The sequence below is a fragment of the Spinacia oleracea genome, chromosome 1 (genome assembly GCF_020520425.1).
Source record: "Spinacia oleracea cultivar Varoflay chromosome 1, BTI_SOV_V1, whole genome shotgun sequence".
NCBI lineage: Eukaryota > Viridiplantae > Streptophyta > Magnoliopsida > Caryophyllales > Amaranthaceae > Spinacia > Spinacia oleracea.
Window position 1 is genome coordinate 117,850,030 of NC_079487.1, and position 24,786 is coordinate 117,874,815.

General features: G+C 37.0%; 1 protein-coding gene across 6 annotated transcripts; it reads left to right on the forward strand.

Annotated features, from left to right (window-relative positions):
- On the forward strand, positions 1-23,712 carry LOC110783947 (ubiquitin carboxyl-terminal hydrolase 26). 6 transcript variants are annotated; one of them, XM_021988342.2, is made up of 15 exons: positions 1-238; positions 784-889; positions 996-1,592; positions 4,005-4,260; positions 5,365-6,095; positions 10,273-10,381; positions 11,746-11,927; positions 13,101-13,385; positions 13,466-13,673; positions 14,068-14,139; positions 14,350-14,562; positions 15,801-16,064; positions 17,025-17,166; positions 22,493-22,643; positions 23,362-23,712. In XM_021988342.2, exons 2-14 carry the CDS (start codon positions 810-812, stop codon positions 22,585-22,587), a joined length of 3,234 nt encoding a protein of 1,077 aa, XP_021844034.1. In that variant the 5' UTR covers positions 1-238; positions 784-809; the 3' UTR covers positions 22,588-22,643; positions 23,362-23,712. The 6 variants fall into 6 exon arrangements, with proteins under 6 accessions (XP_021844034.1, XP_021844037.2, XP_021844035.1 ...); XM_021988343.2 differs by having other exon boundaries at positions 2-238; positions 766-889; positions 23,306-23,712; XM_021988341.2 differs by having other exon boundaries at positions 2-238; positions 23,306-23,712.
- The last annotated feature ends 1,074 nt before the right edge of the window (positions 23,713-24,786 follow it).

Consider the following 24,786-nt stretch of genomic DNA (forward strand, 5'->3'; position numbering starts at 1 on the left):
AATCAAATAAACTTTCTCTCTCCTAAAACTCCAACTCGCATCTGCTCTTCATCTCCTTCCTGTTCCCCCCCTCCTCCTCCCCTAACTTCCGACCGATTGCCTCCTCCTCTTAAAATCATCCAACAAAACCACCTTCTAGTGGCTGTGTCACCACCTCTAGTCGGTGGCACGTCTGTCATTGTGAATTTCCGACCACCTCTCCTTCTCTGCAGCTGCTATTCTCGGGGTTGACGACAGTGTATAGCTCCTTTTCGTCATCTATTTTCTTCACCTTTCTACTTTGTATCTTTTGTTGGATTTTTCTGTTGATTTTATTCGTAATTATGTAATCCAGATTGTGTCTTAGTCAATTAGTCTCATGTGGGGATGATGAATTTTGCCTGAAATTTTGTTTCAATGTGGTGAATGATGAAATTTTGTTAAATATATACTGCTAGGTTTTTTGTTGGTTTAATTAGTCTACACCCAGTTCATAATTGTAGTTGAAGATCATATTATCCTTTTTCACTTTGTTTTTTTAAATTTTTTAATTAGATATTATGTTTTAGGGGTTTGATTTTGTTTTTTCAAGAAGGGAGCAAAGTATTAAGTATAAGAGGGCAATAATTCAAGGGCATGCCCCTCCTGTCCTGGCTCAGGGATGGGCCTGTTTATAACCACTTCCGAACTAATTGAATATTTGTAGTTGTTTTTAACCGGTTGCAAACCAGTTGAGTATTTGAAGTTGTTTTCTCGAATTGTTTAGTTGATTTTGTTTTTTTCAAGTGTTTATATCGCTTGCAGAACGGGGGGTCACTCGAATTGTTACAATGAGCCGACCGTCTACTCGTAACAAGAATAAACGCACTAGACCAGAGGATGAGCTTGATGCAAAATCTGAAATATTGAGGTATGAAATTAATCCTCTTTTTGTAAAAAGTATTTTTGAGTTTTCCCTTTCTTTCTACTGGTGCCTCTTCAAATTATTCTTATTTTGACCAACAAATATGGCTCAGGAGGATTAACTCAACGGGCCAAGTATCAGATGATGATTTAGCACAACTTTACAATATTAGAAAGACTAATTGTCACGGGTGCCGTGTTAATACGAAGGACAATCCCAACTGTTTCTGTGGGCTGATCCCACCATCAAATGGAAGTCGTAAAGCTGGATTGTGGCAAAAGATCTCAGATGTAGTCAGTTCATATGGTCCTGATCCATCAAATGATCTCAGGTCTTCAGTTGATTCCCCTGCGGGGTTGACAAACTTAGGCGCCACATGTTACGCTAACAGCATACTCCAATTCCTTTACATGAATAGGGATTTTCGTGAGGGTATTTTTTCGGTTGAACCGCATGTCCTTGAGCAGCAGCCTGTGTTGGATCAGTTAGCACGCCTTTTTGCACAGTTGCATGGAAGTAAGATGGCTTTTATTGACTCGGCACCTTTAATAAAAGCCCTAGAGCTGGATAATGGTGTTCAGCAGGACAGCCATGAGTTCCTCACTTTACTTTTGTCCTTGCTGGAACGATGCCTAAGCCATTCTGTGGTCTCTGAAGCAAAAACTATTGTTCAAGACCTTTTTAGGGGAAGCATGTCACATGTTACCAGGTATAGTTGGATAATTTAACTTGGTTAGCTGTGTTGTCCTGTTACTCATGAACACTGTTTTTATTTTTAATTCATTACATGCTTTTGTTGCGTATTAGCACTAGTAATCTAGTATGCTTTATTCTAGCTTGAGAAATGTGCCTTCAGGGCTCAAACTAATGCTAATTGTGACTACTGCAGTCCTGCTGGCTATATGGTATATTGATATCTTGTATCTTCGTTGTTTCTTGCTTGTCTATATGCGGGACCACAACTGCTCTTCTAGATAAAAAAGGATCATAAAATATGCATGTTGTTGTGTCGGTAGAATGTGAAAGATTTTAAGTTTCACCAACAACCACTTGATCACTTTCTTTGACAGTGTAGACTAGATATTCAGAGCATTCAGGCAAAATGTGTTGATAGGCAAGAAAGTGGAGAAAGTGGGAGGATTCTTGGATTGCCGATTGATTAAAGTGCTCTAGTTTTTGTGAAGGAGCTAAGTAAGCACGTATACATAGATAACATATGGTTTGAAGATACATTCTACGCTATCGGAGTGCAATTTCATTACACAAAGAAATGATGATGTAAAGGGATTTTCTTCTATATAATGCGTATGCTTACTTATCAAATGTAACTCAGGTATATTACTGGTTTACCATTTTGAAACTAAGCTCACATTATTATCAGCCAAGAGAGAAAGCATGCACGTGCATCACGCATATACAGACACTCACTACCAGTCTACCACACATTTTTTCAACCACACCATAGTCACTGACAGAATAACATGATTTTCATTATTCAGGACATTACAATTATTTTGTTTGTATCTAGCTCAAAGAAGTAAATTTAAAGGCCATGATGCTTGTCATAAGTTTAACGTATTCTTGTTTGTTACCTTCTAAATTGATCTCTACATGTGAGAGGGAAGGGTATTTCTGTTCAGCACCTGTCGACTGCCGTAGATGATTTATCCACTTCCTCTTGGATGATATTCCTAACTGTAAGAACCTGCTCAACTTGTTTTGAGCTTTGGGGTGTTCTTATTAATAATGGTTGCTTCTAGTATTCCTGGGCTTAAAGTGGGTTCTTCCTACTCTAGATATGCTTTTCTTCCCTTTATGTGGTTTAGTGTCTTCGTATTACATAGCTTTGCGAAGTTCAAGAACATGCTCACTTTTCTTTGTGTTTTTGAGATTGGGCTTTTTTTTGTATACATCTAGGTAATAATTTGGTTCCTCCCAATCTATATAGCTCTGCTTCCTGTTCTCTGGTAGTTTGGTGCAGAGTTTCATGTTATGTACCATTGAACTCTTTTAGGGGGCAAATTCTTGGATTTCCTCTTTTGGGAATTTTCTCTGAGGGGGATGTAGTCGAGCTTGACTCGAAACTCGTGAGTTGTGAGCTTGAAAATCTAAAGCTCAACTTGAACTTGGAAATCCATATTCGAAACTAGAAGAACAAAATTCTTTTTCTTCGTCTTGATTTGACTGCATCGTCTTCCCTGTTTCATATATTATCAGAATGGTCAAGGATTTTTGTGTTTACAATAGTTTGAAGCCAGATAACATTTCTTGATAGCTTGCTGGTACAGCAAATAATTGGGGCGTCATCTCCTAATCTTTGTATAATGTGGTTCAATGGTGCTAAATTTTGGAGATGCAGTAGTACTTTTGTCTCTGAAGGGGAGCCTTATGTTCTTGGTCTTTGATATGAACTACTTGCAGGTGAGGTGGGTTGGATATAGGAGGAGATGATTTGGGATGTGCGTAATTGACCGTCATTTGGGTGCTTTGCTTGGAGCTTAGTGACTGTTTTGTGTGTTTGAAGAATAAGGCTCTGTTCTCCTCACCTTTTTTTACTTAACGGAAACTAAGTTCAGATAAGGTCAGATGTGTTCACAAATTTCAGATAACAATTTCCAGGTCAATCAGTTTAAGTTCGAGGCCAATCCAGTTCAATTCATAAATACAATAAGTTTAAAACAAGTTTAGAGAAGTTAAGAGAAGTTAATATAAGTTCAGTTGTAAATTTAGGTGAAGGGAACACACAGTCGCACCCTGATAAGGCTATTTAGATTGGGTTATTATGGTATTTTGTTTTATTATCTTGCTTCTCTATTGTCTGGTTTGTTTTCAGTTATTATTTTCTTTAATACTTTTTTTTATCTTTTTAATTAGGGCACCTTTTACCCCCAAAAAGAAGAAAAAAAGAGGATACCTTGTCCGCCGACAGTATTATTATGAGTTTACATTTTAGAAATTCTGTTCCTATAGAAAAATATCATGTTTTACTATGGAGCTTCACATGCTTCCTAAAGGCTATATATTTTTTATTATTTTTCTGAAGGAAAAAACTGCCATTGCGATGTTTTTATGGTCATGATATAGGATATTGCCATGACATTGATTGGTTTCTTACTTATAGATGTTCGAAATGTGGGCAAACATCTGAAGCTTCTTCGAATGTAGAGGACTTTTATGAACTGGAATTGAATGTGAAAGGCTTAAAGAGTTTAGATGGAAGTTTAAGCGATTACCTAAGCGAGGAAAAACTTGAAGGGGATAATCAATATCACTGTGAGTCATGTGGGACAAGAGTTGATGCTACACGCAGTATTAAGTTGCGCACACTGCCATCTGTATTGAACTTTCAGCTTAAGCGATGTGTCTTCCTCCAAAAGGTAATCACAGTAATCTGAAAAGCTTGATGCTTCTTGTTAATGATGTATTGGTCGTTATTGTATCTTTATCAGAATTAATCACTAACATCATTTTGACTAACTCTGGATTTCATATTTGGTGTTTTTGTTTTTCAATCTAGAGAAGTCTGTCTGCACCTGCACGGCTGCACCTTCTTCAAATTATAAGTTTGTCTAGAGATTTTGGTTTAAACCCCAATTTATCATAATTTTTATTCTCAGAGGAGGGGTTAGTGGGGCTGCGTTGGGGATGATTCCAAATCTTTGTGTCCTCGTAATTGAAACTGTAGAGTTGGGACTTTAGAGGGGGTATTGATGTTTGGACTGACCCAAAGCCTAGGCTTTGAGGATCTTAAAAAATCAACCTATTCCCACTTTTTGACTATATCATGATGCACAAATAATATTACTCATACATTCTTGTCACCTCCCCCAAAGTAAAAGACATATATCAGGATATTTTGGGCAAGGGACATAATTTTAGCCTTTTAGGCACTAAAGTTTTGCATTACTTATAATTTTTTGACAAGATATTTTCCAGACATCTGTAGGCTTTGAGGGCTTAGGAAGGGATTGTTTAAGAATGATATATGTTATGCAGAGGTCAGTAACCTGGTTGAACTATCCTTAATCGCGCACCGTGAGGAGAGAGTTGTTATTCAGTGTGTCTCTGTCCTTTGCCGGCATCAGAAAACTTTATTGGGAGCTTATCCAAAGTAATGCCATTATTTCAGGATGGGATGCAATCTGGAGTTGATTAAGTTTCTGTAGATTCTTTGTCTTTTTCCGCGAAGTTCCCTCCTACTGCTTTTCATCACAATTATTTATTCTATCATCAATAAAAGTCATAGCTTGGTTCTCGTTTATTTGATAAAATCTTGACGGTGGACTGCCCATGTTTTCTTTTGAGTGAATCATAATCACATTATGCAATTTAGTCTGCTATAGGAAATGTCAGTATGATATTATGCATGTGTTCTTTGTCAATTACAACTTGAAATCAAAGGATATCTGCAGCAGTTTTATCAGCTTTCTTTCTGGTATAAGTTTATTATATATGTTTATGATTCTGCCCTACTTGTGTAGACAACAACAAAGAAGAAAATCACTTCTGCATTTTCTTTCCCTGAAGAGCTGGACATGGGACAAAGGCTGTTTGAGCCCTCAGAATCAGCTTTTATTTATGGCTTATCTGCAGTACTGGTTCACAAGGGAACTGCTGTCAACAGTGGTCATTATGTGGCTCACATCAAGGATGAAAGCAGCGGGCAGTGGTGGGAGTTTGATGATGAACATGTTTCAAATTTGGGTTTCCATCCTTTTGGTGAAGGGTCGTCGTGTTCAGTCTCCAAGACAAATGGGAATTCTAGCCCAGAAGTCAAGAATTCTGTTTCGGATGAAAATCACATTGATGTTGACCAACGTGGGTCTACTAATGCTAAAAGTCACGTGAAGAGTTATTCTTCATGTGATGCATATATGCTAATGTATACTCTTAGACCTAGAAAGGGTTATCAGAATGGGTTGATGGTGTACAATGGTACCGTTAAGAAAATTTCTGGTGCTTCAGTTCCAAGTCAGAGCAGTCTTTCACTTCCACCTCATCTTGCGGAAGAAATAAAAGCACAAAATAATTTGTACCTTGATTTGTGTGAAAAATACAACTCCAGAAAGGAACAAGAGGTGAACACCATCACAGAGCGAAGACAAGAAGTCCGTTCTATTCTATCTGAAGCACCCGTTCTTTCCCTTGAAGAACCGTATTTCTGGATATCAATGGATTGGCTACGGCAATGGGCTGACAATGTGACTCCCTCGTAAGTGTACATTTTTCTCTCCATATGTATCAAGCTTTGACGTTACCCATTTCTTTATTTTCATGTGTGTTAATTTTGATGTCTATGTGAGCTATGCATCTGAAGTGGGATGTCTGTACTTCGTTAATGATGTCTTCAGACCGCTTTGAGGAGCAAATCTAGTTTTAGGCTATTTTCAGCAGGAGACTCAATTAGTCATCTGACAAAGGAAGATTAAATCTTAAGATGCAGTCCTGAAGTTGAGTTCCGAGTTCTTTTAGGAAAAAAGGAAGTGGCTAAGGTGGACTGTGTGGGCAGTCCAAGGTCTACAATTAAGTTTTTGTGTCAGATGATTTGAATCGACGGCCCTATTCTTTTAATCTTCAAAAATGAATATTCAATAAAATTCAGTTTTAATCAGTGAAAATAAGTTTTCATAAGTAAAATGAGTTTTAATCAGTAAAATAATTTTAGTTTAGTAAATTAATTAGTAAAAATCAGTAACTCCACAGAATGAATAACAGAGGGGATTCATAACGAGTAAGTTTTAATCAGTAAAAGTAACTTTTACCAACTAAAATCAGGTTTAATTAGTAAAATAATTGAAGTCCAGTAAAAACAATTCTAGTTCAGCAAAAATAAAGTGAAGTGAACAGTACCTACGTGATACGCGATGGTCCTGATTTGTCTTGCAAGAAAGGGTGATTCATGGGAAGGAGGTCCGGGAGACTAGCCTTGCACGAGTATAAATATGTCTGCTAGTCTAGGATTCAGGAGAAGTTTAGAATGTTAATTCAACATATTCCCCTTTGAACGCTGTGTATTGAGGAGATAATCTGAGGTTTTTGTTTTTACTTTTTGTCAATAAGGTGAATGCGACTTAAGGAAAGAGTGTGCAAGGCACAGTGGAAATACTCTAAGGGGGTGATTGTCAGGATGGATGTAAGTGTAAGACTGGAAGAGTGGCTCTACTAATTCTGGGTGTTCTTATTTGAAGAGAAGCTGATAGAACACTTTAGGTCTTCACTCATGCTTATTTTTTTTAAAGGACTTTTAATCCCGAAAAGAAGGCTGATTATCACGTGAAAATAGGATTCTAGAATTTTTTTTTACCAGGAAAAAGAGAGATTTTATTTTTGTATTGAAAATGTCACATAAACCACAAAGTCTGACTTTGTCACTAACCAGCTTATTATTTTTTTTTTGGCAAGAAGAAACCTGATTGTATATATTTTTTTGTCATAACAAACCTTTCGCCGGAAACCGCCCATTGACATGTTTTTCAGTCACTGACCACCCACGTTGGCACGTGATCTCTAAGACACCCATTTCTCTCCAATGAAACCACTCCTCCTCCAACAACCTCTCTCCACCATCAACTCCGGTGAAAATCTCCAACGATGTCGACCCCTATTTTGTTCTTCCATTTTTCGTGGTTAATTACTTGAAGAATCTTTGGCCTTTGAGCTTCAAATTTCAAGTAAGCTTCTCCCCAATTCAATTATCACATCCCAAACTTAATGGAGCTTGAAAGAAACAGACACCGTTAATGGAGCTTGAAGCTCGAAAAAGCAAACTCCATTAAAAGGAGCTTGAAGCAACCAGATTAATTCTCTATATCCTTAGTTATTTCACCATTTTTAATCGAATTTGGGAAGCAACATATGTGACTTTCGACCCGAATTTCCTGCCATATCTGCTATGCACAACCAAGAATTTTCTCACTTGTGAATGTGATGGTTCAGGTAGAATCTTGAGATTGGAAGCAATATGTGCGATTGAATTGTGATGAGTTTGTGAGATCTGTGAGACCAGATCGATTTCTGTTCCATTTTGCAGAAGTTTGATGGTTTTGGAACTTTGGAAGTGGATTTTGGATTTGAAATTGTGGGTTAGTGAAATTAAAGGAGGAAATGAAGGTTAAGGAGATGGGTTGAGTGATTTGTTGCATTTCTTTCTTGAATTTTCACTGGAGAATGATAAGCCGTGACAAGGAGATCAATTGGCAAGGATGAAAAGGATTTTCATGGTGGAGATTATGTAAATGAGAAGATTATGTTGTAGTGCATCCATTTCAGAGTGAGAGGATGCGTAGAAGAGGCGTTGGAGGAAAGCTGAGAGTTAAGAGGAGGCGTTGATTTCTAATGCAGTAATGCCTGAAAAACAAGTCAATGGGTGGTTTTCGGCTAAAGGTTTGTTTTGACAAAAAAAAATTCAATTAGGTTTCTTGCCAAAAAAATTATATAAGGTTTTTTTTTAACAAAGTTAAACTTCTATATGGTGCTTTTTGACAAATTTTCATTTTATATTTATGGAAAGATAAAAAAGAAATATCTGACAGTGAAGAGAGTTAGAAATCCTTATTCTTGGCGTTCTGATTTATGATGGACTAAGCTAAAATTGCTCATTAAACTATGTGTACTTTTCATACATTTTAGTGTAGCATATTTTGCATATCAGGTTTATTGGAAATGATCCCATTATTTAGGGTAATAGTGATGTTGAAGAAGGTTTGTTGTCTGTTAAGCTGAAGAAGGAAAGGTACTAAGTCTGGGGGGCACTAGTTGATTTACAGTCTGTCCAGCTGCTGGATAAGGATAAGCTATTCTTTTGTCTGAAAGGGAAGCAAAATGTAGTGAACAATAGTCCATTAAAGCGTGAGTAACAAAGCAAAGGACTCGTGTATGATTCCAAATTCTCAGCAAGCTGATGATGGAAGAAGGATGGTGATTAAAATCCAATTGTATAACCTGGAACTTTTGATCCTGGGAGTTCTGAGGCCAATGGGTGCATGTGGATTTTCGTTAACTCAATAGAGCAGTCAGTTTGTGTTGCACAGTGGAAATTTTCATCAAATAAAGGGGACAGTCAACTGACTTTAGCGGAAGAGCTTCAAGGCGGTTACATAGACATTATAGGAAGAAAGGTGGAATTGAAAATCTGAAGTCAGGAGTTAATTTTGAAGGGAGTGGACAAGAAAAAAGGCTTCCTTTTTGAGAGTCAGTTCTTAGAGTATTGTATGTTCTATTCTTTTAGTCTTGCCTCCAGGCTTCTTGTGCTCTCTGTGTAATTCCTTTATACATCTAATAAGATTCTATTTTCTTATTTAAAAAAAAAGTATATTCTGTGTTATTGCTGCATTACAGCAGGGAAACGTTTATTATAGATACTTATTCGTTTCGGTTTCCTATTTATTTTCGAGATTAAGACTTGTCTTTTTGCTGATTCTCTATGTACTTTATTTCTTAGACTCTGTTTCTTCTTAATATGTGCTGACCATCCCTGTCAGATGTTGACACTTGGATAGAGTAGGTAGCATTGAAGGAAGTTGTCCTCTTGTTCCTTGGTAGGTTTTGGGTTTGGGTTGGCAGATTAAGGTATATACGTTTTTGAAATTTCAAGTTGCTTTTAGGGGGATATACATGTTTGGTTTTGTCAAGTACTATAGAATGAGTTTTGGTGTATATGTTTTTTTTTAAATTTTTAATTTTTTTTATTTTTATCATAAGGGGTTTTGTATCTGTCTATGTTGATATTCAAAGCGAGTGAGGTATTACGAGTTTATGAGCTTTGAGGGAATGGCTATTTAGTTTTGAAAGAAAACGAGTAGGTATTTGGGCTGTTGATTTAATGAATTATATTTTACTTAAATATCTTATAAAGTGGGGGTTATTATTTTGAAGGTAACACAAGATACTTTTTCACTAGATCATGCATGTCTAAGCTAGCCTCAAATAGGCTGGAGACAAGATTTAGAGTTTATGTAGAGAAGAAAGAGTTGCTTCATAATGGCTTATAATAACTATAGGAGACACAGATAGGAATTGGTTCTCATATGCATTCATGGTGATTATGAATGACTTTTCGTTATTTTTTCATCATAAAGAAATCCTTCGATTCTTGAGGGTACCTTCTGCTCCCTATCATTTTCGTATCTCAACAACCATAATAAATTCCGTTATTGAGAGGCAAAGGTCTAATGGAAATCATTCAATACTTGTAAGATCTTCCTTTTATTTTATTTTTATTTTTGTTAATATATTTAAGCACAACACATTTTATATAGAGTTGTTTTCTAACTCGGTGAAAAGCTTCTGTCCTTTGCTCTCAACTTTTGATAATTTTATTTTGATATGGCATAGTTGTATTGGAAAGAATTTGTTTTTTATGCTTTAGATAAAGTTATTTTTTCTTTCAGTGCCATAGACAACACCAATATCCAGTGCATGCATGGGAAAGTACCAGTTTCAAATATTGTTGCCATGAAGCGGTTGTCGGCTAAAGCTTGGACCTTATTGTGTTCCAAGGTATGTTTTGTTGAAATCTTTGCCTACCTAGGATGTTGAACGTCTCTCTCTCTCCTGCTTATGTGTAACTTTTTTTCAGACTGGAGTTCTGTAATTTTTATATCCATGTGATTGAATCCTAGGGTTTCCAAAATAGTGTACAAGAGCTTGAAATCATTGTTTTATCCCTTCTTCCTTCTCCAGTTGGCGGGTAATAATGTGTTGTAAAGCTGTAAACTACTCTTTCCAAACAATTTTAATTGTCCTTTTAGGTGATGTATACATATAGAAGGCTTGTTGGTTATTCATTCAAAACTACTCTTTTAGGTGATGTATACATTCAAAGCTGACAAGTGATACTATATTTCAGTTATCTCAAAGTGACAAGTAGTGTTGCATCTTTTTTAGAGTGACAGATTATATTGGAGTAAAAAGTTTGTTGAGTCGACATTTAATATGGAGTGAAGGGAGTATGATACAAGGACTCCTCAACGAGCCAACGAGGATCACATTTGTTATGGAAGTAATTATTTTATCTTTCAGCAATAGTGTAAAGCCCCAGTGTAGAAACAAAGTCCAAACATATTTTTTATGGGGAGAAGGGAGAGTGGGTACGTGCGGGGAGGTGGTGTACTAAATTTTAGTTATAGTCAATATTATAGCACTTGTAAATTACTAAAATCATCATATTTTATATAAGTTGACTTACTTAAGTCACAAAGGTTAGCATGTAAAGCATGTGCTGCCACATTTAAATGATTTTTGTCATTTTAGTAGAATATGTTAATGAAGACCGTTCTCTTTTTCGGCCTGCTTTTGTTTACTGAGTATCATACTCTGTAATTGGTAAACCTATAAAATTGGTTGTGATCTATCTGATAAACTTAGTTCTGATCTATTTGATAAATGTAGCTGTCTGGTAATAGCTAGGATTGAAAATTAGGTTTTTTTAAGCCTATGAAAAAAAATTACTCCTTCCATCCCACATTACTTGTTACACTTTCCTTTTGTCCGTCCCAAATTACTTGTTACACTTCTATATTTGGAATGACCCCACAATTATTATATTGTCTCTCTCTTCCCACTAAAAAAAGTTTGGTCCCCACACTCTCTCCCATTCAATTAAAAAAATGCCCACTAACTCTTTATCACATATATTTTTTCAATCAAATAACAATTGATAATCAAACAACCACTTATCACCTAAAACTTTGTGCAAGCTAAGTGTAACGAGTAATGTGCGACGGAGGGAGTATGAAACATTAGGTTTCTAGTGCTATTAATGTGTGCCCTAATTTATACTGTTATCTTATCCTGGTTTCTTAAAACCCTGTTCGCAGTGACTTCTTTTTGTTTCTCATTCTTACAAACTTAATACATGGCAGTACATTGGAGGTCCTTGTCTGGGCAAGGATGACTATTGCATTGATTGTTTAATTGATTCAGCAAGTGCAATTGTTACTGCTGATAGCTATCGAGATAGAAGGGCGTACATGAAAGAATTTGCGGAAGCTGCACTTGCAGGGAATTGTCCGGATGGTAAACAGTATTACATTTCCAAACCATGGTAAGTTGGAGGATATTTTTTTCTCCGCATTCTATGTCTTAGACTCTCAGTACTCAATCTTTGTCCCATTTTTATATCGTTTTATTTCAGACCACTGTTTTTTCACAGAAGAGTTTTGGGATAGACAGCCATTTTACAATTTTTCTTTTATCTATCTCTACATTTATGTGTATGATTCAATTTTCTTTCTACTGTCCTCTTGGTAATTGTATCTTCTGCATTGTTTTTTCATGCTTAGCTTGCATGTTCAGTGGTACATTAAGAACTTTTTGTTTTGGCAAGCAAGTGTAATGAGATATTTTGAACAACCAAACCAAAATGCAAACCTCAGATCCTACAGGAAAGGATTAACTTCTAGCAAGGATACCCTTACATCATAGGAAGACCAACAACCATCTAGGGACTCTGAGCCTGAATGAACTAATACATATCTATAATTCTATACATCAATTTGAGGACCCACACCGATTTCTATTATTTACTCTAGTCTTCTAGGTGTAACAGTAATACCCTGTATTCTACCCACAATTTCAACTTTCTCACAGTATGATACATATAATTTTCTGATTCCAGTATGTTCTATACAAGCCAAATGTTACCTACAGTAGCTAGCAGCTCTGAGTAGAACACACCCTTTCTGAACTTACTTGCTTTGCATCTATCTCGGACCCATCTCAGAACATCAGAAAAAGAAGTTGCTTGAGTGTTTATCCCAGTCCAAGCTGCCAATTGGTGTAAACATGCTGTGCTGTAGCAACATTCAAAGAAGAGATGCTGGTTGGATTCAGCAGAGAATGGAAAATAAGACATTTGTGATTAGAGTTAATACCAAACCTTACAAATCCGTCCCTAGTCTGGAGCATTGAATGGCTAACCTGTGCCATATGCCACTTTCCCATCTGACAGGAGTCACTTCAGTGCTCAGCTTTCTGTATTGAAGTTTATAGACTGGATTAGCCTTCAATTCAGTGTCAAAGTACAAAGAACTCAATTTATTCTTCACAGTGCAGATCTTTCTCCTGTACGAGCTAACATGTTGGTTGGAACATGAAGATTAGCAGATAGCTTTTGTGATTATCAAAGCTCTGCATTTCATGTTTTTGACTGTACTAGCTTCTGGCTTTATTTTGCTTTCTCTCGATGACTGGTAATGTAATTGGAGTTTTCTCTTAGGTTACATCAGTGGTTGCGGAGGAAAGCTAGTGATAACCCCTCTGAAGCAGATACTGGGCCTACTTCTTCAATAAGGTGCCCGCATGGGCAACTCATGCCTGAACAAGCTCCTGGTGCTAAGCGAGTATTGGTTCCTGAGAGTCTCTGGATTTTTTTGTATGAAAATTCCAATTTGGTGAAACCAGATGATCAGCTGGGATGTTCAACATTTCCATCAGATGCAGAAACATGTACAGAATGTCGTTTGGAGCTCACTGAGGTTGCTTCTTGGGAGGACACTCTGAGGTTGTTTGGTCCTGTAGTATCTTTTATTGTTTTTGTTTTAAGCATATCAGCAGATGGCTGACTCTTTCTTTATGCTGCAGAGAACTGAAGTTGAAACAGCGCCAGAACCATGAGAAATTGTCTCTTGGAAAGGGTGTTCCGCTTTCTTCTGATTGCAAGTATTACTTGTTGCCATCTTCTTGGCTGTCAACGTGGAGAAGTTATATCAATACAAGTGGCAAGAATAGTTCTTCAACTGTTGAGCCTGAGCGGCTGGATAGTGTCATCAGTTCACTTATATGTCCCACAGTGAGTTCCACCTTCATGTGCTTTAGTGTATTTTGATTCTGTTACTTTGTTAGTAGGCCATTCATTTCTTATAGCAACAAGTTTGGTTAACATTGTGCATATGAACCATGAAGACCTTGGAGGGCAGGGAGGTGGGTAGGGAGGTAACTAGGAAAGTGTTGTTAATTATGTCGAACATTTGTGAGCTTTAGCAGACCAGTTGTGCTGCAAAATAGAGTTTTCTATGAATACACAGGCAGAATCTCTCTGTAAATCTTTTCTGATTATTTTGGAGATTCAGACAGTGAAATTGCTCAAAGAGTTAGAAAGAAAGAGGACGAACTCTTGTTATTTCTCTGTGATTAATTACTTTAATGTTCTGAATTCTGATTGTTGTACTTTTACTTACATTCAGCATTCTCAATTGCTGGAGAGGCCCTTGGGCTTGACATGCAAACGTGGGGTGATAATGCAGAAGCTCCCTGCGGTGAGTAAAAAAAAATTCTTCTCTTTTACTTGCCATGTCATAATCAAGTTAATGAGTATGATGAGTGTCATGAATGTAGAACCAGATTCATACTCCTTGCAGAGTCATGTGCTACTGTACCATGCTTACCTTTACTTTCAATTGGCCTTATGTTGATTTTTCTCACTCTTTTTCTTTTAGTTTTTCTGAGTTATCCTTTTTCGATTTCAGACAGAAGGCCTGACGATGGTGAGTGAAAGTGACTGGAAACATTTTTGTGAAGAATGGGATGGAAGAGAAGAGAGTGGCATACTGGCTGAGATTTATTTTAAGAACTCGGCTGAAGGATTTTGCCAGGACATGCCAATTACAGAGGAGCATATGGACGAAGATAAAAGTAATGAGTTGGAGTCCAGAGAACCTGTGATAAAGACTTCTCCTGAGGTATTGTCCTAACTTGGCTGTATTATTTTTAAAGGTCTTATTGATTCTGAATTGTTGTAACAGATAACCAGGAATCCGAGGTGGTGGTTGGGTGTTGAGACAGGTTTCCTCACGTTCATTCTATGACCATATTTGTTCCCTTGTTTTTTTGTTTTTAAATTAACTTGTTAAGTATTTTCATTGATTAAATATACATATCTAACATGTCAAAAGAATCGCACTGCCAAGAATTTCTTTGACGCTTCTTCTTGCCCCTTGTTGTCTCGCTGTCTCTTGATGTGGTGTTTTCCAAGGGTATCTTATTGTATTGCTTAATTTTTTTGTGATGGGACTTGTCTGATTTCTTAGATAGTTTTCGAACTATTGATACCTGATGTGAAACCATGGCGGCCCGTAAACTTATTCTGTCAGAATATAATGCGTTCCTGCTAAAATATAATCTAGAACCAACTAGGGTAAACAAATTTCTACAACAAAGAGAAAAAATCACCCGTCAACAGATGGGAGAAAATCAGAAAATAACTCACATTTGGAAAAGTACTTATGTTAGAAAACAACAACCAATAACTACTATAATAACTAAAAGAAAACACAGTGAAAATATTGTGTTCTCAATCACTTTTGATGAGACGTTTCTGATTCTTGAAAAAAGTTGGGTTTTGGGGGGAGGATATTATGTGTTGGTTACTCAATTTGAGGCATAATATGCATATCTTGTTTTCCTGCCTTTTTATTTGGTTCTATCTTCAGATCCAATCATTCATAGGTGTTGCATTTTTTGTTTTAACATGGCAAACGGTTGCTAGAAAGTAGGAATTGAATAGCTGAAACGGAGAAAAATTGCTCAGCTCCGATTCGAACCCTTGACCTAGGGGATGTCAAACACTTACAAAGTGTTTCATAGACCATTGTGACGGAACTAAATTCATGGAACATTGATGAGGATTTTATGTTATACTATTTATAAACCGTGATCAGATTTTTTTTTTTTTTGGATTCCGGGAATGGGGTTACAGTTTTACCCTTGTACCCCCCCCCTGCACACTAGCAGACTATGCAACTTTTTTTGGGACTGAGTAAGAAAGATTTTACTAATATGTTTTTCGTTATATAATTATAAATGTAACTATTTCTTCGAATCTTTACACGTATGGTTGGTGGTGATTAGAATAGCACTGTAAGTGTTTGCTAGCTAGTTTTTTGTCTGCTCTAACTGTCATTTACTGTTATATTACAAGATATGCGAAGAATGCATCGGAGAAAAAGAAAGTTGTGAGTTAATGCGGAGGCTTAATTATAGCAATGAAGACATTTGGGTTTGCTTTGTACGTGGCAAGGAACCTCCAAAATTTATTTTAGAAGCTTCTGGGAACAATTGTGAGGCTGATCGTCGGACCTCCAAGCGTTCCAGAAAGACGGCCTTCGGAGATTCCAAGGTTTTGAAAGTTTCAGGTTCTACGACAATTTATCAGTTAAAGATGATGATCTGGGAATCTTTCGGGGTAGGTTGTGTCTCTTCAAACTTTCCTTCTTCAGCGTTAGTAGAAATATACTTCTATTTTTATGTTCAAGCCTTTATGGTTAATATATTGAAGGCGTTTAGTCAAAGCTTCTGTCACCATCTGATATTGGTAAAGAAAAACAAAATTGAATGTCCATGTTAAAGTCTTGTTGTCTTCTTATTGCTTAGAGGCTCAACAAAGCCTTGTTATCTTCTTCTTGCTTACAGGATAAACAAAAGTCTTGTATTTTGGTCAAAATGTAAGATTTTCTTGTTAGGGTTTCAAAGGACTACCATATCATGAGAAGGAAACATGTTATGTGCTCATTTCTCTTTCGTTCGTTCACCCTTATAGCAGACAGTATTTTCCGAATCCTTCTTTTGCTTCATTTTTTCCTTGCAAAAGTGGTGTGCTCGTGTGTGTGTGTGTGTCAAAATTTTTTGGAGAAGAAAATGCTGAAAAGAGCATTGCTTAATTGCCAATACTAAGATCTCAATTGTAAAGGGGATACTTGAAGATGGGAAGTTCTTGTCCGTCTCATTCGTCATTATTGTTTGAGCATACAACAATGTGATTACTTCTTCAATCAGTTCTTTCTAGGATTTTAGGGATGGAGGGAGCTTATTTTCAACTTTAAAGATTAAATCAGCTTGCAAAACAGCCACATTGATTTATACTGATCTCTGTGGCGTGATTTTAATATCGCTATTTCTTAAATAAACTATCGTCATTTTGGAATTGTGAAGTGCTCTTTATGTTATTGTTGGAAACTAGGGAAATATCAGCTGTGGCCTTAATGTGATGTTTGAAAGAGAGCTTTCATATGCCCATAAAGATAGACTAAGATGCAAATTTAGCTGTCGCAGTTCTTTCTCCCTGTCGTTTTTGTCCCCTTCTATGTGTACTTGATGTTTGATGAAAAATCATTACATGTGTTGCTAAGAAGGTTATTTTTTGTAGGTGGTTAAAGAAAACCAGATAATTCATAAAGGATCCAGGGTGATCGATGGGGAATCTGATACTCTTGCCGATTTCAACATATTCCCCGCGGACGTCCTATGGATGACTGATTCAGAAATCCATGAGTATCGTGACATAGCTGGTAATAGCATCTTCATGATCAGTATACCATCTTGTACATTCTACTGTTCGATTTTTATTATTGTTCTCTTAAGTATGATGATTACAGGTTGGTATTGTCATTACTTTTTTTGACGATCTGTGGTCTGGGAGGGAGGGAGGAGTCACTGTCAAGTGTCAACCCTCTGTTCGCAGCAACTCTTTCTCTAGCTGAGTATCTTAGTCACTGTTGCATTTCGTCCTGCTATGTAGTTTGTATGTGAAAAATTCCTTAGGGTTTAGGACTTTTGGGTGAAACTTGGTACCAAAATTCTGCAAGTTCAACTCTTGCACTCTGTCTGTTCCACACAGATTGCGAGAGAATAAAAATAGTCTTAGAGCTGCTCTATTAAAGAAAAAATGATCCTCACCACGAACTTCTTTAGATAGCATGAGTACCTTTTATAGAGAAACTAATCCAATTAATAGAGAAAATAAAGGTATTGGATGAATTGACAAGGTTTATCAATGAGATATATGGTGTATGTTGTTTGAGAGGTGATATTGCGTTTGTGAACAAGTAATGCTGAATTGTAGCAGTGGAGGCAAACACTAGAATCTCGACGGTTCAGAATAAGTCGGAGAAGAATTGAGTACACGGGCTACCGTTTTAAGCACTAGGAGGGAGTCAAGTGAGGGTGTAACATTGGCAGGTAAGGGACGAAAGGAGTTTCTAAGAGTGAGTGGTTTAAGTACCTTGGGTCGATTCTGCTGAGGAATGGAGAAATTGACCTAGATGAGACCCACAGGATTAAGTATAAGAGGCTCAAATGGAATGAGTGACCATAGTACATCTTGGAAATTGAAGGAAAATTCTATCAGACGATTACCAAACCAGCGTTATTATGGGTCGGAATATTGGGCATTTATGAATGATCATTTCCGGAAGATAGGAAGATGGGAGTAGCAGAGATGTGTATGTTGAGATGGTTGAGTGGGGATACGTTATAGGATAGAATTAGAAATGAGGATATTAGGAGGAAAGTTGGAGATGCAGGTAACTAGGTAAGGGAGAACTGATTGTTTTGGCTTGGGGATGTGAGACGGAGATTAGAAGATGTATTGGTAAGGAAAGTAGAGGGTTAGGATCATGGGGATCTTAGAATTAGCCGACTGGATAGACTTTGATGGAAGGAGTTCCGAAAATGATGTCAGGAAGTTGGGTTTACAGGAGTATATAACACTTGATAGAAGGGAAAGGAGGGAGAGGGTAATGGTTGACGAATGGGGTGGCTCATGTGTGATTTATTTATTTATTTTTTATTTTATGGGCCGGATCTCTGAGAGAGGAGGAAGGGAGGTGGCAGGCCTGGTTAAAGTGATTTGGCGCATATAAACATCACTTTACTGGAAGTGATTGAAGCAATAATGCTCCTTAAGCTCACAAGTGTCCGTAATAGAGAAACGACTCTGAAACCACTTTATTCCTGTTCATAGATTACCCGACCTCTACATTTCTCTTTATGTTTCCCTTTTTGGCTTCCGGTGCGGAGTGGCTTATGAGTCATTGTTTTGGTCTGGAATAGTTGATTAGGAGGGTGGCCTTGGTTTTAGTGATCTTGTGCCTATAAATATTTCTTTACTTCAGTTGGAAAGTGGTTCTGACGTTTTCTTCAGGAGCCGGGTTTTTGGCACAGTGATTCTTTGATTTAAAAGCAGGTACAGTCTGGGAGCCTGGGATTAGGCATGCATTAGTATTTGGTTCTGTATACTAGATTACTAGCCCTTGGATGTTCATTTCACGGTTTCATCACTCTTCTTTCCTTCGGTGAGTTACTGTGACTAAACAAAAGTCAAGGACAGCTTATTGGATTAACTCTAAAAACAAGTCAAGTGCTGCACATGAAGAGTGAAAGGCTTGGCCCTTCCTAGAAGGTGTAAGTGCTTTCACACGGATGCATATAGCATTGGCATTTTCTTAGCTGTTTTTGTTGTTGAGGATCTAAGGTTCTTGTTCTTTTTTTTCGTTCTGTTTTTTAATTCTTCGTATGAATAAAATCTCTTATTGCTTGCCCAAAAAAAAGTGTCTCTAAAAAGTATTTTTGCATAGCTGGAATCATAAAATTTTGTAATTTAAGTAATTTTTTTTTCGGATTTTTCATGAAATGCCCCTGAGGTTTCACGAAATTCACCAAATACACCTGCTTGTTTCAAAATACATAGTATACCCCTATTTTTTAAAATAATGCACTAAATACCCTCAAAGGCTAACCGACGTTAACGCCGTTAGTCATTAGCACGAATCAATCTAAATTAACATATAATTAGTTATCCATTACTCCTAATTAACTCATTTATTCCTAATTAACAAACTAACCTTAAAAAAATAATCCTTCTTCCTTTCTTTTTCCTCTCCACTTCCCTGCTTTCACTCTCCTCTAGACATTACTGACAGCTTGGTACATCTCCCCCACCACCATCATCAAACATCATGAACCCAGACATTAGTCATGGTATTCCCCATAAATAGTTATTTACATCAGTAAACACCAGAAATCCATCTCCCAGAAAACCCATTTCTTGATGTTGTTACTCACATTTTCTCTCTCCTTCAACAATGGCAACAGAAACTCCTCATGTTGATTCTTCATCTGAGTATTCAATCCCTTACTCTGAACTCTTCCCACTTGTTAAATTCACGGGTTTTAGTTCCACCAAATGGGGATTTCTTAGGGTGAGGTGCTTCTGATTCTTTTACCCAATTCACTTTACTTGCCAATTATCATGCTGTCAAAATCAAACCTAAAATCAACCTAGCTAATTAAGTTGTGGGTAGCAATTAATGATGATGAATTGAAACGGGCCACCCAAAATTCCACCCAACATTTCATTATCATGATGAATTACGCCCTAGCTAGGGGTGTGCACCGGTCCAAAACCGGTCCGGTCCGGACCGGAACCGGAATAGAACATTTTTTAAGTCCGGAGCCCGGACCGGAATAATTCCGGGCAAGACCGGTCCGGACCTGATTATTCCGGACTGAACCGGTTTTAGACCGGTTGGACCTGTTTAATTTTGATTCTCGCCTCTTGGATTAAAAAAAAAAAATTGAAGTTCTTTGTTATCGCATCGCAGCCATTAATCCAATACACACCAAAATTCTCATTTAGTTATAGAATCTTATCTCATATAAATCCAAAAAGCCTTCAACTTGCGGAAGATTAATCTTAAAACAGGTAACTAGAAAAAGAAAAAAAAATTACAAAACCAAAACAGAATTACAGGGAATCCAAATTGAAATTAAATAGAATGATGATTTAATTAAATTAAAGAAAATTTTGGGAAAGAATCTCCAGATCTGATATAAGATAGGAAGAAGGTTGAGGAAGTTGTAATTTATAATTATTTCGCTCGACGTTCGTTCATCCACCAATCCATCATCACTCTTGGTCGTCGTTCGCTTGCCTGAGTAGTCGAGGGTTATGGGTTGGTGAAGACGGAAAATCTACAATTATGGGGTTTGCTTAATTTGAATATGTATCCGTAGGTAATGATTTATGGGTAGAGAGGAGAGAGAATTGTTGGGAGTAGAGGAGAGAGGCGTGAAAGTGGCTAGGTTTGAGGGGAGAGAATGGAGTCTTTTGTTATACGAAGTATAAAAAAAGTGTATATCTCATCCGGGTTTCCGGATCAGACCGGAAAATTCCGGTTTTTGTCCGGTCCAGTCCGGAAACCGGAATCCCTCATTTTTTAAGTCCGGCGTCCGGATCTGAATTCACTGGTCCGGACCGGACCGGACGATTCAGGTCCGGTTTCGGACCGGATTCACCCGGTCAAATTCTGCACACCCCTAGCCCTAGCTACCCACCGCTCTATTAGTTAGGTTTGATTTTGACAGTGGGGGGTTATTGTTCTGGTTGTTTGTTTCGTCGATTGAATTTTGTTTATTGTCGTCGTTTGAATCAAAATCCATTTTGTAGGAAAAATTAAGTTTGGGTATGTGATTGAATTTGGGAATTAGGGTTCTTGGATTTGCAAAAGTTGTTTTGTGTGGATTTTGGTGGTGCTAATTGATGATGGAATGCCGGAGGTCGGATAATGGGGCAGTGAGTTGGTGGTGGTGGTTACTAGGCGCAGGAGATCGAAGAGAAAGGAGCGGTAGCTTGGGTTGCTGGTCCGTTGGTGGTGGTGAACGAGAAGGTGGTTGGGGCGGCGAAGGGTCAGGAGAGAATGTGACAATGTGACAGTTGTAGTGGTGGACGGATGAGCAAGAGGCTGACATGGTGCAGGAGATCGAAGAGAAAGGAGCAGTAGTAATTGAAAGTGGGTTGAGAATGAAAGAAGAGAGTGGAAGAAGAGATATTAAGGGAGGGGCAATATAGTAATTTAGTAGGTTAATTGTGGGTTAGGTAGTTAATTAAGAGTTAATATTAACGGAGTTAGACTTCCGTTAAAAATAAGGGTATTTGGTGCATTTTTAAAAAAATAGGGGTATACTATGTATTTTGAAACACGCAGGTGTATTTGGTGAATTTCGTGAAACCTCAGGGGCATTTCATGAAAAATCCGTTTTTTTTTCATACTGAAAAGCAGACAAAAATATTACTCGTTATATGAAAAGAAAGAAGGTTATTTACAAATATTGGCAGCTGAAATTAAAATAGTACTCCTATTACTCTTTCGACTAAAATCTAGTAACTCCGTATATACCTTGGATAATTGGATTAACAAGAAGTACAAGACACAGATAAGGTAATAATGATCTTTGACTGGTTTCTCTGCCCTTTTTTGAGAAGCCGGATTATCTCCTTACCTGGTTGGATATGAAGTCTTGAAAACAATCGAGCAAGTGCTGAGTTCAGAGAGAGATAAGTGGTTGGAGATGTGAAATTCATGCCAGAGATGGTCCTCTCTCCTACTTTGAAACTTTTCTGTTGGTTTTTTAAATGCATTTCTGGATTCTTACACGTTTCGGCGACTGAAACTTTGGGCTTATGCACATCCCAGACGGACATTTTTATAAGCCATTTTTTGGGTGCTTATGTTATTACCTGCACACACGACATCATTTTGTTGTTGTTTCCCTTTTTCTTCTTTTGTTAAGCATTTTTGCAATGATATCTATCTTTTGCTTGGCGCGTTCTGCATATAGCTTCGAAAGGTCCTAGATTTTCTTTGCAATATATACATGACTACAACTTATTTTTACACTGTAAAGTAAAACCTGTTTTAAGTTTCAATACGATCTTGTTGTATTTGAGATTCTCATGTGGATGCAATGGATCATGGATTTGTATTCATTATAGCATGGTGTAGATAACTTTTTGGCATTCTGGAAAATATATGGTCTGATTTTTCTAAATCTCAGATGAACTTTCAGAGCAGAAGTTTGAAGTGCGAGAAGCTGAAGAAGGATTTCGTGGAACACTGCTGACATCCAATTCCACATCACAAGTTGTCTAAATTGTACCTTTGTTAATCGGCCTCTAAATCCTTGTTTTGTTTATGAGTTTTTCAAGGTGAGAATCTACTGCTCAATCAAGTGTTTGTGTGTGTGTGTGTGTTGGTTGTCGATGTTGACACTTCAGGTATTTCCTGGTATCAATCAGTCCTTTGGTTTCGTTTTTAGCTGTTTGTCTGTATCTTTATGAGCATGCAACAAAAAAAAGGGAGATAAAGAATTCAAGGACAAGGTGTCATTTGAGAGGGAAAGCAACTTAAAACATGTCACTTTTGTGGTAGTTAAGGGTATGAAGTCATAGTAAAGTCTCTAGTTTTCAAAGATATGATCATGTGATCGAGTATTGTGGGTTTTCCTTTTAACTGGTTTGCTTTGCTATCTTTCTATTGTTTTATTTGAAGAGGAGTCACTTCTGCTCAATGTGATTTTGGGGCGTTGTAAACAGTTCTTTGTTTCACAAAAGATTAGCATGTAAACTGTGTAACAAAAGCAAGGTGCAGAATCCAAGGAAATAATTTATTTATAATATTGTTTAGAGTTGTTAGGCCAAAAAAATATTTTGTGAAATTTTGTCAGTATTTCTTTAACTGAAATCTTATGATGACCGGGCTTTAACTTTTCAATTTCACGTACGTTGTTTCCTAAAATCCTACCTATATTTAGACATTGTTGCTCTTGCTGAAGCCCTTTTCCTCTTCCCTTGTTATTGTGGTGGTGCAGGGGGGCTTTCATTTTGGTTAATCTCTTGGCTTTGTCTTCGATTGTACTTCTGACAGGAAATGAGGTCAATATGCATGTTTTTATTGCGATGTATGAGAAGAAAGGAAAGGCAAGGGGATCGATTTTGATGTCAAGGAATCCCTTGTGATCCGGGTTTGCAATTGCGAGTGTGGATTTTATTGTATTTATGTTGGTTTCTTCGTTCATGGTTGAACGGAGCTGTATAATAGTTATATGTACAAATTTACTAGGATTCTTGCCATACCCGTTGATCAATGAAGAGGCCTTTTGTTGTCTTCTCGAAAGTTGTTTGCCCATTCCAGATTTCCAGGTACATCCTATAGCTCATTACTTTCTCGGGCTTTTTATTTAATCAATTACCCGTAAGCGTGAACCTTTGACCTTGATTTTTGGCATTTGATTTCTGCAAAGAAAAACTTTGAACAAATAGCATGTTCAAGGAGTATTGTAAGTTGACTCTGCCCTCTTAACTGAGAGAGTTAACTAGGAACCCCTTTGATTCATATGCATTTCCGGGAAATACTATTTTCTTCACCTTAGAAAAATGAATTTTAGGTCGTTCATATAATTTGCAATTGTTAGATTATATGTAAATATATTCATTGGTTGTAAATAAGTTAAGCGCAGATTTCATTAGCATAACTTAGTCAAGCATATATTGTATTTAGCATAATTAGTGCAACATAATTAGGTGCATTGTATCTCTATTATATAAGCCAAGAGGGGAGGATTATTTTCGTAACAACATTTTTTGTGTCCCCCAAGTAAAAGATTAAATTACCCCACTATTTCACAATTAATTCAATTAAAAACCTGATTATTTACTAATTTAAAAATATGAATATTTATTTATTTTAAAAACTGAAAATCAATAACAAAACAGGAAAGTTTATTGATTCAACGTTATGGGCTAATCCTGTGCAAAAAGTCAATAATTATTCAATCAATTAACCCACCAAATCCGGAAAGAAAGTAATTAAAATCCGGAAAATTAATAGATTCAACGTTATGGGCTAATCTCGTACAAAAAGTCAATAATTATTCAATCAATTAACCCACCAAATCAGGAAAGATTACTCCATTATTTTTGCCAAAATTACTCCATTATTTTTGTCAATCAACAAATTATAAATTATCAATATCTTTCAGTATTAATTGTTTGAACAAAATTATTCCATCCTTCGCACACATCATTTTTTAATCTATCCTACAAAACCCTTAAATCATAAAACTCAAAACATGTTATTTTTTTTTTTGAGACCCGGTCATTTCCCCCAAACAAGCAAAATACACACCAATTAAAGCTAATTTCGGAGATGCCACATTTCAAAAGTTGCAATACCACAGAGAAGTAATTGGTTGGCAAGGAAAAAACATGTGAGATGTGGTTACCAAATCTTATCGTCGGAAGGTCGCGTCAATTGGAGTGGTGGAGACTCTTGAGAGGAGTCTGCAGGAAG